General features: G+C 42.8%; 1 protein-coding gene across 1 annotated transcript; it reads right to left on the reverse strand.

Annotated features, from left to right (window-relative positions):
* Nucleotides 1-751: 751 nt before the first annotated feature.
* On the reverse strand, nucleotides 752-12,954 carry SPP1 (secreted phosphoprotein 1). The gene is made up of 6 exons (XM_029598025.1): nucleotides 12,789-12,954; nucleotides 7,149-7,221; nucleotides 6,990-7,043; nucleotides 5,162-5,209; nucleotides 4,521-4,703; nucleotides 752-1,635 (listed from the first exon to the last, which is right to left on the reverse strand). The coding sequence occupies exons 2-6, from the start codon at nucleotides 7,200-7,202 to the stop codon at nucleotides 1,285-1,287; spliced, it is 690 nt and encodes a 229-aa protein (XP_029453885.1). The 5' UTR covers nucleotides 7,203-7,221; nucleotides 12,789-12,954; the 3' UTR covers nucleotides 752-1,284.
* Nucleotides 12,955-14,939: the final 1,985 nt, after the last annotated feature.

Below are 14,939 nucleotides of genomic sequence, written 5' to 3' on the forward strand. Positions count from 1 at the left end.
CAGCTATAGCAGAGGTGAGAGGAGGGTGAGACAGCAAAGGGGGGGGGGGGGGGGAGATAAGCAGAGGTTAAGAGAGTAAGAGAAAGGGGAGAGAGTTAAGAACATGAAAGAGAGGGAGGAAGGTGAGGGCGTGGAAGAGGTGAAAGCAGGGGATGAGGAGCATGTGGGGAGCTTAGGTGAGAGCAAAGGGTTAGAAAGGAAGGGGGAAAGAGGTGAAGGCAGGTGAGGGAGGGTAGGGGGGGAAAGAATAAGGGGGTTGAAGGGACAAGCAGGGGAGAGAAGTAAGGGCAGGGTTGAGAGCAAAAGGGGGGGAGGAAAGTTAGAGAGATGCAAGCAAGAGGGGATGAAAGCAATTTGAGTAAAGGCAAGAGGGGCAAGAGAGGGGGGTGAGAGATTTTCTTGGGGCAGTAATACCACCAAGCCCTTCTCCAGCTTAATGATGACTCTGAGCCAGAATTTGGAGTATTTCCTATGGCCATGGAGGAAACAAGGAGAGAAATTCCTCCCTTACTGAGGTAGATGATTCACTCAGCACATTCCATTTTCTACCCCTCTCTCTCTGCGTCCACCTGACATCTTTTGGTCATGGGACTGAAAGCTGTCCTCTGAAACTAGACGCCCGGTCTGAATGTGCATTTTATTGAAATGCACTGTTGCCCTCTGAATCTGTTCAGACAGGCTATTTACTTTTAAATGACCTCTATCAGACCTTAAATGTTGCCACAGAATCATTAACCATGCCATGAGAAACTAGTATTGGAAGGTTTAATCAATTTATCAAAAACTGGAGCAAAATATACAATGTGATTTTCAGACTATCAAATTACAGTGTCTTTAAGAGATAACATTCATTGCAAAGTCTGTAAAATTAGATTTGTTTTTGTTTCTCTATATATTTTCAAGAACAATCAAATGCAATAGTAAAGTATGCAGCAGCCGGATTTACATTTCTGTAATGGAAAGACTGTGACTGACTGGACATTGCATGTTTTGGTCATGGTTACTAAAGATGTCACTAAACCCTACTACTGCCACAGATCAGAATTATGGTCCACTACTATTGTTCTCATACCCAACTTGCTTTATATTATTTAAACATTTTTTTTTTTACCACAGATGCAGAATGCAAGAGACCCTTTCATAAATAAAGACCAAATACTGTAGAAGAGCATTATTTTTTCACATATTAAGAAGAAACATTTATTATTGGATACTATTGGCCTGATGTACCAAGGGATTTCTTTCATTTTGCTTTTATGGTAAAAATGTATAGTACACCAGGCCCTACATGTCTTCTTGTTGGTCCACTGGATCTTCCTGGCTCTCAGATGTTTTGTTGCTGTCACCCGTGGAATCTCCTGTGGTCTGGCTACTTTCATTGCTGGCACTGCTGTCAGAAAGGCTATCCCCTATCATGCTTGTGTCAGGCTGGGACTCGGCATTTTCTTCGCTGCTTGACTCAGTACTGACTGCGCTGTCTTGGTGGCTGCTGGAGTCAGGCCCGTCAGTGTCACTTATGCTGTTGTCACTAGCCGCGGATCCGGCAGCCTGGGAGATCCCAAACAAATCGTCAGGTAGCTGCTGGCTTTCCATGTCTGATGTGCTGGTATCCTCATCTGTGGTATCAAACAATTCCTGTGGAGAAGAAACAGAATATACCCATCCTAATAAATGGACATTCTGCACTCCATTGGATGCAATTATAGCCAAGACATTGACTCACAAACCCTAGAATACTGTGCATCTGGAAAATATGCCTGCTGTTTATATTTGATATACAAATCCTTAAAAAAAAAAATGACATTGGTAGTAAGTAAAATTAATGAAAGAAACCCCAGGCAGTGGAAGCAAAAGAACTAATAGTCCAGCTTCAAGAAACCCCCCAAAAATTCTACAGAAAGGGCGTGGGTGATGTATTATCACCGAATCATTTATATGTTTACCCGTGGTTGCATGGGAAGAGTTGTGGCTTTGTTCCAATTTCCAAGCAGCCTGCACAGTGGCAAAGTGCAGGGATGCCTTTGAGGCATGTACTTTATGCACATTTTCAAAGGAAAACAACCCTCATTGTTCCACTTTGAAAATTAGCAGCCCGCAAGTACGCCACGCTAAAATCATCCCCACATGCTTTGCATCTGCTGTATGTGGGGGTGGATGATGGGAGGCAAAATAGAATATGCATAGTCCACAATCCCCTGTGCTTGTGCGTTATGTTACTCCTGTGACCTAAATAGCCCCCAAAGGAGCACTTCATTTAAATGTGGCCAAAAATCTACGTGCATTGGAGCCTACGGGTACTTTGGGCTGCATTTGAGGGCTTCAGTTGGGCCGTTCCATCCAGGTAAATGCCTTTGACAATTTCCCTCCCCGCAGGGGTATACATTCTTTAATTTACATTTTGCTAGCTTTGAAACTTGAAGGATTGAAACAGACTTTTGATTGGTTCAAAAAAAGTCGCAAATTCACCATCAGAATTCATTATCATGTATGTGCAAAAAAGTGCATATCCAGCTATATAATCATAAAACATATACCCCTACGAATTCTTTGTATTTAATCCAAAAATATTGTAAAAGATTTAATCATTCAATTCATATCCTTCAATCTAAAAAAACATTATATATATATATAAGTACATAGGATTTGCCATACTGGGTCAGTCCAAAGGTACATCAAGCCCAGTATTCTGTTTCAAACAGAGGCCAATCCAGGTCACAAGTACCTGGCAGGATCCCAAGGGGTAGATAGATTCCAAGCTGCTTATCTCAGGGATAAGTATTGGATTTCTGCAACTCCTCCTTAATAATGGTTTATGGACTTTTCCTCCAGGAACTTGTCCAAACCTTTTTTTAAAAGCAGTTATACTAATAGCTTTCACCACATCCTCTGGCAATGAATTCCAGAGCATTGGAGTAAAAAAATATTTTCTCTTATTAGTTTTAAATGTATCACCTAGTAACTTCATTGTATGTGCCCTAATCTTTGTACTCTTTTAAAGAGAAAACAACTGATTAACGTTTACATGTTCCTCCTCACTATTTTATAGACCTCTATGATATCGCCCCCTTCAGCCATCTTTTCTTGAGAAAAAGCTTCCGAAAAAAGAATCCCCCCATGTCCAAGTTACTCGTATAGGAACCCGCCCACACATACAAAAGAAACAAACCCTAACGGCAGCTGTATATTCATCCAAGACTATCTACAAATGCAGCATTTCTAGACTGGCGGCTGTCTCATCCATCTGTGCTTTCACAGATCATTTTCACCTGATCGTTCTCATACAGTATTCTTCTGCATTGGATGTTACGATACCAACATATAGAGCTGTTTCATTTTTGCTTGGACCCCTTCCTCTCCTTGTCTTGGTTTCCTTTTTCTCTGGGGTGGGCTTCTTTTTTCTGCAGATATGCTTCCTTTTCTTATGGACATGTTCCCTCCATGTCCATGGTCCATGTCTCTTTCACTCTTTTGGCTGTTCATGCCATATTGATTTGTGATGCCCATGCCGTGTACCGATAAGAATCATCACAGGAGGACCCCAATTTAATCTGATGGGTTCCTAATGGCACTAGCCTTCAAGCTTTAATATCCCCTCAGGATTTAACAAATGGAAATCAGAACAAAATGTTTAGCTCTTAGTGATTTTGTTTGACTGACTGAATTATCTAATAAACTTTTTTTTTTTTTTTGCATGTACTGCTACTGTGCATCTTCTTTATAATGCTTGGCACCAAAATTGATAAATGCTGTCAGTTTGCAGGAAAAATGTTTTTGGGTAATATGCAGAGGTAAATGAGAGAGGTGTTGGGTGGGGGGGGGGGGGGGGGGGCAGATGTCAACCTTGTACTACCTCAGCAAATCTATACCAAGAAGGGCAAAAAGTTAGCTTACTATTCAAATATTTTTATTTTAAACAAAAAGAAATTAAATGTTACTATGAAACACACCCCAAATTGTATCTTCAGTTAGCACTTGCCGTATCCTCTCTTTGCCTTCCAAATACTGCTTTGAAAATGCATGAATTTCAAAGGCAACATTTCTTCCTATTGCCAGCTCTTCCTCTGCTCTCTAAAGTCGCTTTCTTGCAAAAGCTACATTTTATTCTTATTGGGACTAGATACACAGGTCAGGCCTCTCAGTGCCTCCCCTACTAGAAGTGACAGTGCCGAAAACTTCACACAGGTTCAGCTGAATAGTATATGGCACAAAATATATGGGTGTTCCCCTTTGGATTGATAAGCTGGAATGCAGCAGGGGAGTGTGGCAATCCAGTAGGCAAATGGGAGCAAGAGATCAACAAATTTGATTGCTCTAGTTGGTTGTACTTTCACTTTGCTAGGTTACAGAATTCTAAATCTCTCGTTTTTGAACTCTATTGTCACAAAGTAATAATTGTGCCCACCCTGTTAAATGTAGTTTTTCCCAATTTTTCCATTCTGATCTTAAACAAGTACCTATCATATTACTCATACTGCCCTCTGGTTTATATGACCCTGGTAGCTCATGTCAGTGCTTTTTACCTGTGCTGCTTTGTAGAAATCACTAGGTGCTCCTTGTACCTCGTGTGCCATACTGTCTCCCCGGCCTGAGTCATCTCCATTGCTGGAAGGGGTAGGCTCGGTTTCTGGGGCATCGGTAGTTGTAAGGTCGTCATCATCATCATCATCATCGGAATCACTGTCCTCACTTGTGGCTGGGGATGTCTGAGAAGACAGGGGTCAATGCTATTGAGTAGTGCAATGCTTATGTACAAAAGGATATCCAGCTTGAGATGTGGCGCTCTTTGTACTTCTTAGGGGACCTCAGGGTAATTATTTTGTTCAGTGGAAGTAAAGTGTAACATGGAAAGAATCCTTAAATATGAAAATTCTAAAAAGATGACATTTCAATGTGTCTCTATAAGACTTGACTTGCAACTGATGTGCCTTGTTGTGACAGAGGTTGAGGACCAGCGATGTACCCGGACTTAGAATAACAGTGGGTTGGGGTGGAAGATAAAAAGAGCAAAAAGCAAACAAAAAAGCATCAGTATTAAAGGCCAGACATACGAAGCATTTTTCTCATGGACACAAAATGGGAAAAATGTTTTTTCGTACACCTGGCACTATGATTGCGCTTCCTCTCTGATACCCAAACATAAACATAAAGCAGTTTGTTTTACCTTCAGTTCATCACTCTCATCACTTTCAGAAGAGTCAGACAATGAGCTCTGAAAAATTAAAAAAAAAATAAGGTAACATGAAAGACATATAATGCAGCCTCCCTATTATCTGAAATATAGGGCAACATGCATGCAGGGTTTTTTCCTACAGCAACAGTGTCCTGTTAAATTAGGCCGACGGTGCATATAGTCTAGTTGATATCAGCCTAGCTGATAATCTTTTTCAGGACAGGTGTGATGTACTCAAATTTTCATGTAGAACACTCAAGATCTGTTTGCGATTCTTTGACCCATGACAAGTTGTTTGGAGTGTCCGCTGGAAGCTTTGAATTTAAAGCTTTTGTTGTTGCAAAGCTCTTGGCACTGATTTGTGGATATTATGGATCATGGATTTTGTTTTGTTGTAGGGTTCGCACTACAATAAGGTCAATATTGAAAAGCCCACAGAGAGGTAAAGATAACCAGGTAATCTTAGAATATCATGCCACCATGCTAAATTTAGAAAGCCTGCCCAAGCAATACCCGACCCTTTCTTACCTGGCTACGTTTATGCAGGTAGCCATTTTATCCCCATATTTTGAAAGGGTAAGATTTACCCTGCTAAAACCTGGTTTTAGTGGGGTAAATATTTTGAATATCGACCTCAATGTGTCTTATTCTCTCTCAGAACTCTCTCGGTCCTATCACTGAAATAATAGCAACCAAAAATGCACTGTTTCTATTTGAGCAAACATGGTCTGAGTTTCTTTTTATTTGTTAGTGTAGCCCTAGATTTTAATTAGCTGCAGCCTATAAATCAGAGAATTGTGTAACCCAGTGCACCACTCAGTTTCAGGTGTCACCTGAAAGTGTCTGAATCAGTAAGGGGTATAGTTGTGTAGTTGACTCCTTTGAAGAAATTCTCCAGAGCTGCTGGAGAGGGGAGAGAGAGTGAATGAGAGTGCGGTTCCCATTTAGTTAGAGAAAGCGGGAGGTGGGTACTCCAGCGCAGACAGAGAGGAAGAGCAGGATTAGGAGAGGGAAATGTGCAGCCTCTCTAGATTTTGGTAAAGGCAGGGATGTCTGAAGCTGCCATGTGGATTGAAACTATCAAAGTCTTGAACCAGCCCGATCCTGGAATTGTGAACTGAGCCCATGGGGGAAAAGCTGCCTGAATTCAACCTCCAGTTATGCTCCTGTGAGAGAGAGCAGGGAATCCTCGAGTTTCCAGTGGGTTGGAGAGGCCAGCTTGTTGGTAGTAACCGGATTGGTATGACCCCATTGAGACCCCCCTTCACTTGAAAGGGTGAAACTTGCTGGCTTGCTTAGCCTCCAGTGAACAGTTGAAGTTGGAAACCATACAGAGTGGTGTCTCTTTTATAACAGCCATTTATATGCAGAAAACTATGATTTGTGCTTGAAAATCAGGCCCTCAATGTCTAGGAGTTCATTAGAGATATAGAGAGTGATTGATAGAGCGAGAGAAAGATAAAGATATATATTTATAGATACATATTATGTTATCTGTTTTGTTTTCCTTTTATCTAAATCTTGTACATTCCCTTTAGGTATCTTTTTATATTTTTAATTGATGTTTCTAGAGATTCTTTTCTTATTTACAATATAATATTACATTATCTCTGTCATTCACTTTTGTGCATAATTATCACTACAACTCTACACTTTTGCAAAAAATAATTAAGAAAGTTGAAAAGCACCTTGTAGGTGCTGAAAGCTCTCTAGGCCCTTAAATAAAGACCTGGACAGAGGGACTGTATGGTGGAAGAAAGCATGTGAGCAAGCCAGCGCATGAGGTGCATGCTAGAACCAGGTTGCAGATGGAACTTACCTGCTGTTGCTCTACTGAGTTACTGTCTGAAGCAGAGCGAGCGACCCTGTGCAACTGTCATAGGGGATAAGAGAGAAAACAATTTTGATTTCTTTTTTTTTGGTGTTCATTTACTGTATGTTAAGGAAATTGAATATAGTACAAATCGCGATTACTTACTGGCACTGCAAAGGCTACGCCAAGGATGCACAAGCAAAGCAGTACAATCTTCATTTTGATGTTTTGGCTTGGCCTGTAAAGCAATTGTATTTGCAATGAGAAGGGAGGAATGATTCATTTCATTTTTATTTATGAATCACTTTTCCATAAAATACAAAGTGATGCACAACAATCAAAATTACAATTTAAATCATTACATCAAATAACAAAACAGAGCTCAAACATTAAATCAACACAGACAAAAGTCACAATCAACCAAACAAAAATAAGTAGAATACATAATAAACATATATATGAGCAATCAAAAATACATAAAACAATTGCAGGACCAATTATAAAGTATTATTCTAGTCAAGCTAATCTGCAACCTCTAAACAAAAACCAAGCTGTTATTCTTTATCATGTCTATTTTTGAGTTATAGTTTCAAATACATTTCTTCTCTTCTCTGCCTATGCCACAGAATTCTAATTCCCCTATTAGTCCTGGAGGAAACTGGAATCTTTGTAGGTTGGGATATCTAACAGATCTGAACAAGGGTTTGACTAGGACCAACCAAGATCAGGATCAGGACCAGCTATTGTTATTTACTGATTTTATGTAAATTATTGCTCATACAGGGGTAGATTTTAAAAGAAGCGCGATCAGCCTACTTTTGCTTGCGCATCAGACTCAAGCAAAAGTACGCTGGATTTTAGTAGATACGCGCGGAGCTGCGCGTATCCACTAAAATCCTGGATCGGCGCGCGCAAGGCTATCGATTTTGTATAGCCTGCGCGCGCCGAGCCGCGCTGCCTCCCCCCGTTCCCTCCAAGGCCGCTCCGAAATCGGAGCGGCCTCGGAGGGAACTTTCCTTTGCCCTCCCCTCACCTTACCCTCCCTTCCCCTACCTAACCCACGCACCCGGCCCTGTCTACACCCCCCCCCTTACCTTTGTCGGGGGATTTACGCCTCCCGGAGGGAGACGTAAATCCCCGCGCGCCAGCGGGCCTGCTGCGCGCCGGGCCGCGACCTGGGGGCGGGTACGGAGGGCGCGGCCACGCCCCCGGGCCGTAGCCACGCCCCCCGTACCCGCCCCCAAAACGCTGCCGACACGCCCCCGGAACGCCGCGACGACCGGGCCCGCCCCCCGACACGCCCCCCTCCGAGAACCCCGGGACTTACGCGAGTCCCGGGGCTCTGCGCGCGCCGGGAGGCCTATGTAAAATAGGCTTCCCGGCGCGCAGGGCCCTGCTCGCGTAAATCCGCCCGGTTTTGGGCGGATTTACGCGAGCAGGGCTCTGAAAATCCGCCCCATATTGTATTAATACTTTTTGTCGAATTCTACCTCTTCGGATGTTATATGCTTGTACATAGGAATCTGCTTTAGAGCATAAATTTGCTAAAAGCAGAAAGCAAATGTTTTAAATCATTACTTATTTTATGTTTATTTATATTTTTACATGTACACTGTGGAGATAGAAACTCGTTTTCTGTATAATGGTATAAAAAAGCTGTATAAATCAATCAATCAATTAATAAAACTGTTTCCAATCAGGCACCAATATAAAAGTGCCTCTCTTAGGGGTCAGTTTACCAATTTGAAGCCAAAAAGGAGGTCATGACAAATAGCTAGTCAGGAAGGTTGGATGAATTTTAAAAATGACTATTCAAATCTTAGCAGAAACTGTGCAGGAGACTGGATAATGTCAAATTGAGTGATAATGAGTGCTGAATGATATATCTGGGTCCCCACTTATTATTCCATGAACCTATGCATCACCCTGGTGATGTCTGTTCACTATATACAGATTACACTGAAAACATGCTCAACATGTACCTGCTATGTCAGTACAAACAAAAGGCAAAAAAATGAAAAACAGATGCCAAATTTTCAGTCTGCAGACTGCTTCATTTGCATGCTCTCTGCATCACTTTTTTGTCCTGGTTCCATAGGATCAAAGTGAAGAAAAAAATCCACATATGTCTCAGCAAGCTACATTGTATAAAGTTGCTGGCATGTAAGGGTAGCATGGATCAGAATGCTTTTGCCAGCTACATATTCTTTATTCTCCATCTTTCATTATGTGTCCGCAAAGGAATAGCATTCACAGGACCTTGGCCAAGCGTTACCTTTCTTCTGTATACCCCATGCAGTCTTGAACACCTGCATTGTAGTCATGGCCTGTCCAACTCATGACCCACTTTCACATATCAACCCAGGACAACAAGACTAGGAGCACTTGGCAATAGAAATTCATTCACAAGAGCTCCATCACTACATCCCCCACATGCATCCCCAGCTGTCAAGCCATAACAGACAGGATTCTGCCTTCATTTATCTCACTCTCACAAGCACCCTACCACCTTCTACAAAACATCTGTTTCACAAAATGGGATAGTATGGATGCGCAATTGTTTTGAAATGACATGAAAAACACATGAAAACATTCTGTTTTTTTATGTGTGAATTTCAAAACAAAATGTAAAGAACGACCAAACAAAATTTGTTGGGTTTTTCTTTTCATTTCTGAAGGCAGTGCCAGCCTAGTCTCCCACTGCTGCCACTGAAAAAAAATTATTAATCTCACCCTCTCCCCCAGGCCTTCCCCTGTCCCTCCCCCTGACTGAACCCATCTTACCCCATCTGTGGGTCACAAGAAGTTGGAATGGGGCAGGTGTGATCCTTAGTTGCTCCTGCCCTGCTGAGTCTGTTTTCAAAATGACAGCATCTGGCTCTGTGCCGCCTGGCGCCAGTCTGTTGTACGGTCTTGCAATAAAATGGGGCCAGCCTCAGAGCCAGACGGCACCATTTTGAGAACAGGACCCAACTGAACAGGAGCAACAGGGGATCGCACCTGCCCCATTTTTTCTTACAACTCACAGATGGCGTAAGATGGGTCATCTAGGCAGAGTGGGGGAGGATAAGGGAAGGCCTGATGGGTTTTAAGTTTTTATTTCAACAGTGCTAGGGCCTGCTGTCATCCTAGGCAATGATGTCATAGCATCACGTGTTCTCTCTCTCTCCCAATCCTCTGGGGTGAATCACCTCTTATGTTGCTAGAAAACACTTTTAATTCTCTTATTGGGATTGAGAATGCCTGTGAGCAGCCTGTCTCTTTTGCCTTCTTTCTTTCTCTTCTTCAGGCAGTATGAACAAAAAGAATACCACTTATCCTATCTTGGAAAAAAAAATTGCAGTCTTAAAAAAACATTTAGAAATGGAGAACCTTCATTAGGTTGAGGTGATCCTATGACCATTTGCTCAGATTTACTGTGTGATCATCCCGAGTTCTTGCTACCTGATTTCTAACAAGATGAAGTTTTTAAGTTCTCTCTCTCTCTCTCTCTTTTTTTTTTTTTTTTAAATAAACCAACAGCATTTACAAAAAACAATAAGAAATTCCTTGGTGTGTGACTAGACTTGACCTCATTCCTCATAATACACCCAGTGTGTGCCTGGTAAGATCCCAGTGCACCAAGCTGTGCCTTATGGCTTACAGAGCTTAGTGCTGATACTCTATTGCAGCAACAAAGAAATCTTAAACTAGTACATTTTAACCTCCACGTTTTGAAAGCTTGTCAAAAGCCCCTTGCTAAACAGACATAATGCAATTTCCTTGTCCAGCCTGCAATCGCTGGGTCTTCTGAAGAAGAGGCAGGCTATGGTAAGGAATGTCTTTGCCGACCGCTCTGTCCTTTTTGAGCTGCTCTGATGCTTGTCAGCAGATCAGTGAGCAAGTGAATGGGGAAGGCTTTCCACCTGCCTGCTCCGTGTGCTTGGAGTAGTCTTCCTGAACTGGTGTATCATGCTCCCTCATTTGCCATGTTTAAATCCCATCTAAAGACCCACTTTTTTGAAACCACTTTTATATCTCATGCCTGATTGTCTGCTTTTAGTCTTGACTAACTTTCTTTTCTTTTGACCAAGTCTCTTGTCCTATATGTTTGTCTTATTAGATTGTAAGCTCTATAGAGAAGGGACTTTGTTTTCCAACTGTTCTTTTTTTTTTTTCGGTGAAACAAACTGGAAAAAAAACCCCACACCCCAACCCTTCAAATTTATTTAATGACAACCCCCCACCATCCTGATCCCCCCCAAGACTTACTAAAAGCCCTAGTGGTCCAGCGGGGTCCCGGGAGTGATCTCTCCCTCTTGGGCTGTCGGCTGCCACTAATCAAAATGGCGCCGGTGGCTCTGTGCCCTTACCATGTGACAGGGGCTACTGGTGCCATTGGTCGGCTCCTGTCACATGGAAGGAGCAATGGATGGCCCGCGCCATTTTCTAAGATGGCGCTGGCCGTCCATTGCTCCTACCATGTGACAGGGGCCAACCAATGGCACCGTTAGCCCCTGTCACATGGTAAGGGCAAAGGGCCACCGGCACCATTTTGATTCCTGGCAGGCCCGACGGCCCAAGAGCGGGAGATTGCTCCTGGGACCCCTGCTGGACCACCAGGGCTTTCAGTAAGTCTTGGGGGGATCAGGATGGTGAGGGGTTGTCATTAAGTAAATTTGAAGGGTTGGGGTGTGTTTGGTTTTTTTAAAAAATAAATGTGCCCCTCCCCCTGTGCTAACCCGAAAAATGATTTTTCCCTGAAATTTCCGGGAAAGCCTGATCGTTTTTCGGGTCCTCCGATCCATGCCGAATTGGACAATTTCGTTGAAATTGTCCAATTCGGCAAAAACGAATGCACATCTCTAGTTTGTGCAGTGCTGCATTATGTCATGTAGTGCTACAGAATTGTTAAGTAGTAGTAGTAGTAGTAGTAGTAGGATGAGAGAGGTACACACAGATACAGAGGGAAGGCTCACACTTCTCTATGAAAAGTGGTGTACATCCACTGCTAGTCCTGCTTAAAGAGTGCCTTTCTCCTTAAGTAATATTGGACAACTTGCTGTGCTGCTTCATAAGGGTTCAGTGGATCAAGATGATGCCATGGAAAGGATAACGTTAGGAGTCTGAGACAAACAATATGAGACTGGAGAACTAAAATGCTAAATGCAAAAGAAACAAAGGGAATTTTTTTTGAACTAGCTTTCATGGTTTTGTCTGCCTCCGAAACCATGTTTTAGTTAAGATTCAAGTCAAAACATGAAGCCTGGAAGATATTCTGTTTGGATTTTTAATGCTGCCATGTTGGTAAAGTACTTTAAAAAAAAAATGTCTCGGAATAGGTACTTACAAAGACATTAGAATGGAAGGATACTGATCACTGTCCAAGATAGAACACATGTAATAGTTCTAAAGTTAAAGTATTATATTATTCAAATCTTACATAAAGTGTGCTGCAGTATGGAAAAGTAAAGAAGTGAAAGAAGAAACAAAATTAGCAAGTCACACTGACCTGCTAGTTATCAAATACATTTTAAAACTATTAGGCAGGGATGTCAACATGAACTAGGAAGCTATGAACAAAAACTATAAAAATATGTCATGAAAAAGCACCTTAGGAAAGAAAATAAAATAGATATTCATAATTTCATAGAATATAAAGTTGAAAAATGATAACTACAAAATCTCTATATCTCTATAACCATTTTAAAAGAATCTAACTCCTCCTCCCCCCCTCGCCCCGAACATCCAATACTTAAAAGCCCCAGCTGTCACGGCACAGAGATACGACGGTAAGACCAATCTTAGGCATATCTTAACTTGTACCTGACTCAGGAGACTGTGATTGACAGCGCTGGTGTTAGTCTTGTTCTGAATAAAAGCGACAGCCAACCGGAGAGCAACTATGCTGAAAGGATTTCCTTCTTCTCGTTTTCTTCAGCTGCCTGATGACTGTAACTTTCTGCAATTTAAATGCTGTCTCAGACAGAGCCAGCCAATCCTTAAGCCACACAGCCTGATGTTGTCATGAGTTTTCTTTTGCCATTGACCTGCCCACATTCTTCCACACTTCCTTTTGGTTTTAGGGATTAAAAAAAAAAAAGAAACAAACATAAAGGACCCACACTGTAGTTAAGCATTTTTTTGTGCTGTCTGGTACAATATCATTAAGCAGTCTTCTTTTGGATGCATGACAGTGGCATCCAGGAATATGTAGGAGGTTTTCACAGTGAATATGTTTCGAGTTCAGTTGAAGCTGGAAGAAACAAAAGGCTTTAAGGTGTTCTCGAGGAACATGTGTCTTCCTGGAAGTGCTTAACATTTAACTCAGAGTCTAAGAGAAAATAGTTTACTATTGACAAGTAATGAAAGTTATACTGACAAGTGAGTTGCAGGAATGGTTAGATGGGTTGTTTTGCAATCTCTGTGCTGTAATTTATTGTGAAAGTCTTAAACTGGCATCCAGAGTAACAGAAAAAAAAAAAAAGGTAGAGGTTTAGTTTTAGTAAAAGCTTTATTTGTAACTTATCAACAGAATTGACATTGAAGTTGTTTCATTCGTTCTGAATGAAACAAAACAAAAATAGCCTCCGATAAAAAATACTCACATATTTTTGGATATTTTTTATTTGTACATTAAAAAAAAAATCTTTGGTGGGAACAGGACTTAGCCTAGTCCCTTAAATGAGGCCTAGGTCCATGTCCCAATACTGGGTCCCCTTGTCAAGGCCCAAACCCGACCGGGGCTCAACGCGAGTCAGAATGCTGTCGCTAAGGCTTAGACCTGATGCTGGGACCTGGTCCTCCCACCAAGTTCCAGGCTTGACACCGGGGCTCAGTCCAAGGCCAGATCCCATCATGAAGGCCTAAGCCTGATGCTGAGGCCTGGCCAGAGGTTGGTCCCATCCCTGAGCCCAGGCCCAGCCAAGTGCTGGGGCCAGGCCTGGCCTGAGGGCAGGTCCTGTCACCGAGCCTCAGTCTTTGGCATAGCCCTGACACTGGGGCTCATCACAGAGGCCCAGGTTTCAATCCAGACCTAGGTTTAGGCCCAATGCCAGGACCTGTCACAAGGCCAGGTCCTATTGCAGAGACCCAGGCCTGATGCCGGGGTCTGGCCAGAGGCCGAGTTCCAACTCTAAGGGCAACACCAGGTCCCGACCTGAGGCCGGATATCATTATCTAGGCCCAGGCCTTGACCTAGGCCTGAGGCCGGGTCTCGTCAATAAAGTCTAGGCCCAGTCTCAGGTCTGACTCCATGATCTGGTCTGAGTCTGGGTCCTGTAGCTAAGGCCTAGGCCCTATACTGGGGCTCAGCATGAGGCCCCAGTATAGGGCAACCCAGGTCTCTGCTAAGGCCTGATGCTGGGGCTCAGCCTGAGGCATCATTTTTCATACAGCATTATTTTTCAGTGATCCAAGAAGAAAGAAGATGTCACAAGTCCCGGTTCAGGCCTAGGCCTAGGCCTGGGCCTCTGCAATGGAAGTCAGCCTTGGACTGTGCTCCAGCATCAAGACTAGACCTTGGCGATGGGACCTGGCCTTGAGCCTGAGCCTGTACCTGGATCTAGACCAGGGCTTCAGCATCAGGATTCGGCTTCAGACCAGGCCCTGGCATCAGGCCTAGGTTTTTGCAATGGGACCTATTCTTGGACCAGGCCTCAGCCTTAGGCCTGGTCCTCAGCAACAGGACCCAGCCTTGGACTGAGCCCTGGCTTTCATGACAGGATAGCAACAGCATTGAGCTTTGGCCTAGATTCAGGCCTCCATGACAGGACTTGGCCCCAGTTCATTTTTGGTTTTAAGATGAAATCAGTGAGGCCAGAGGATTACTTCCCCCATTGACTTCAATGTAAAACAAAAAACAAATGGGTTGAATAAAAATAAAATTTTCATTTGAACACTTGAAAACATACAGCTGATAGACTGGTGTTTGATGAATGAGGGGGGTCCCTTAATTTTCTTCTTTCTTTACATTTA

Source organism: Rhinatrema bivittatum, chromosome 1 (genome assembly GCF_901001135.1).
Source record: "Rhinatrema bivittatum chromosome 1, aRhiBiv1.1, whole genome shotgun sequence".
NCBI lineage: Eukaryota > Metazoa > Chordata > Amphibia > Gymnophiona > Rhinatrematidae > Rhinatrema > Rhinatrema bivittatum.

Excerpts from the sequence above, each read along its gene's own strand:
- SPP1 (XM_029598025.1), bottom strand. The coding sequence starts at position 7,202 with ATGAAGATTGTACTGCTTTGCTTGTGCATCCTTGGCGTAGCCTTTGCA. Across the intron at positions 7,044-7,148 it reads GCGTAGCCTTTGCAGTGCCA|TTGCACAGGGTCGCTCGCTC; the intron begins GTAAGTAATCGC and ends CCCCTATGACAG. Across the intron at positions 5,210-6,989 it reads ACTCAGTAGAGCAACAGCAG|AGCTCATTGTCTGACTCTTC; the intron begins GTAAGTTCCATC and ends TTAATTTTTCAG.